Below are 1,824 nucleotides of genomic sequence, written 5' to 3' on the forward strand. Positions count from 1 at the left end.
TTGAGGCTTAATCGACACAAATATCACAATGTTACGTTGTCATGGCAACGTAGAGCAAGCTAGAGGTCGCCGAGTAAAGAGTAGTACTCGTATTAGTAAGTCTAATAACAGAAATGAGGATGAAAAAATGGCACAGAGACGCATTTCGGATTCGCCTTTTCTCAATTCACGAGAATACGAGTCCGGACTCGCGTTCTTGCCAAATCCGGTCTTGGAAAGAACACAGGAATGTCTGGACTTGGTGAGAACGGGAGCACGCAGCATTGGAACAGAAGCATACTGATGACATCACCACACGCTCAGCCCGACTAGAGCTGCATTTCACCTCCTGTTACACTGCAAAAACGATCTAGAAATGAGTAAACATTTCTTAAATTAAGTGTATTTACCCTTAATTTGAGCAGTTAAATGAGATAGTTTGCCAATGGAATGAGTAATTTTACTCTTAAAATAAGATAATTAGATTATACACTGCAAAAACCATCTACCGGTAGAATTAAGTGAATAAATTCTTAAATTGAGTGTATTTACCCTTAATTTTAGCAGATAAATAAGATGATTTGCCAATGGAACTAGTATTTTTACTCCTAAAACAAGATAACTAGATAATATGCACTCGAAATAAGACAAAGCAATTGTTTTTTTCTTATTTTAAATGTAAATTGTCTTGTTCCATTGGCAAATTATCTCAATTACCTGCTCAATTCAAGAAAAAATGCACTTAATTTAAGCAAAAATTACTCATTTAGATTTCCTTTTTTTGCAGTGTATGCATTTAAATTAAGATAATGCAATTGTGTTTCCTTATTTTAAGTGTAAATTGTCTTGTTCGATCGGCAAAATGTCTCTTTTACCTCCTCATATCAAGAACAAATGCACTTATTTTAAGAAAAAATGACTCATCTAGATTTAGACTTTTTGCAGTGTATTAATCGTCTCCAGATAATAATAAATTCTGACTTTTTTCAGTCGGACTGATTTTGACCGCCTCTTCTCTTCTCTTCTCAGGAGGGATCTTTACCAAAGATCTCGTTGCCGACTCAAGGTCGGGATTACACGCTGGATGCAGACTCCGACCAGGACAGCGTACGCAACATGTTCACCGACACCAGACGAGGTCAAGCCAAAATGCGCAGACACACCTTACCTCCCATCCTACCTGAAGCCGAGCCGTAAGCTGAGACCGATTTCCTGCTGCCAGCCTTTAAAAGCGTCTGTGCACAAACTAACCTGCATATTCTGTGCGCCTCAGAGACAGAGTTTTCAAGAGCAGCCCTCATGCCAGGCAGATCAAGAACTCGGCTGTAATGACCCCCCCTCCGATTCACATCAACGGAAAAGGAAACAGAGAGGTGAGCTCCGGTCTGACAGACGCTGCTGTTCCCTCCTCTCTTTTATTAATCACAGCCATGTTGGTATCTGACTTACAGTTAATGAAACCTCCACATTCTGTTTTTAATTAAATTTAGTATTTAGTATTACAAGTATTACTTGAAAACATTAAAAAAGCATTTTTAATTTACAGGTCATAGGACTGAACTGGTCCCGTATTAAAGGTCTAGTGGAGGATGGATCATCTAAATCAGTGGTCCTCCTAACTGTCAATCATTCTGGTGATATGTTTCCATAAGGCCGTCCCACGTGCTCCTCCCCTTTTTCAGTAACCGCTGGAGACCCTGACATAGTGGAAAAACAGCAAATCTACTTTTGGAAAGAAAGCTTTTATGAGTGATGCACACAGCAACTTTTAAACAAAATTGTGCACGAGGAGGAATAGGCTCGTGCACGCTCTCGCACACGTTTACAAGGCATTCCCTCTCGGCA

At 39.7% G+C, this 1,824-nt stretch overlaps 1 protein-coding gene across 1 annotated transcript in view; it reads left to right on the forward strand.

Moving 5' to 3' along the window:
- The window catches only part of kif19 (kinesin family member 19), a 38,178-nt gene that overhangs the window by 25,079 nt on the left and 11,275 nt on the right, over positions 1-1,824 (forward strand). Inside the window, exons 12-13 of the mRNA XM_015397499.1 lie at positions 1,009-1,172; positions 1,253-1,352. Of these exons, the coding sequence (XP_015252985.1) occupies positions 1,009-1,172; positions 1,253-1,352 (264 nt within the window). The remainder of the gene's footprint in view (positions 1-1,008; positions 1,173-1,252; positions 1,353-1,824) is intronic.

Source organism: Cyprinodon variegatus, unplaced genomic scaffold, assembly GCF_000732505.1.
Source record: "Cyprinodon variegatus isolate N-32 unplaced genomic scaffold, C_variegatus-1.0 Scaffold867, whole genome shotgun sequence".
Lineage (NCBI taxonomy): Eukaryota > Metazoa > Chordata > Actinopteri > Cyprinodontiformes > Cyprinodontidae > Cyprinodon > Cyprinodon variegatus.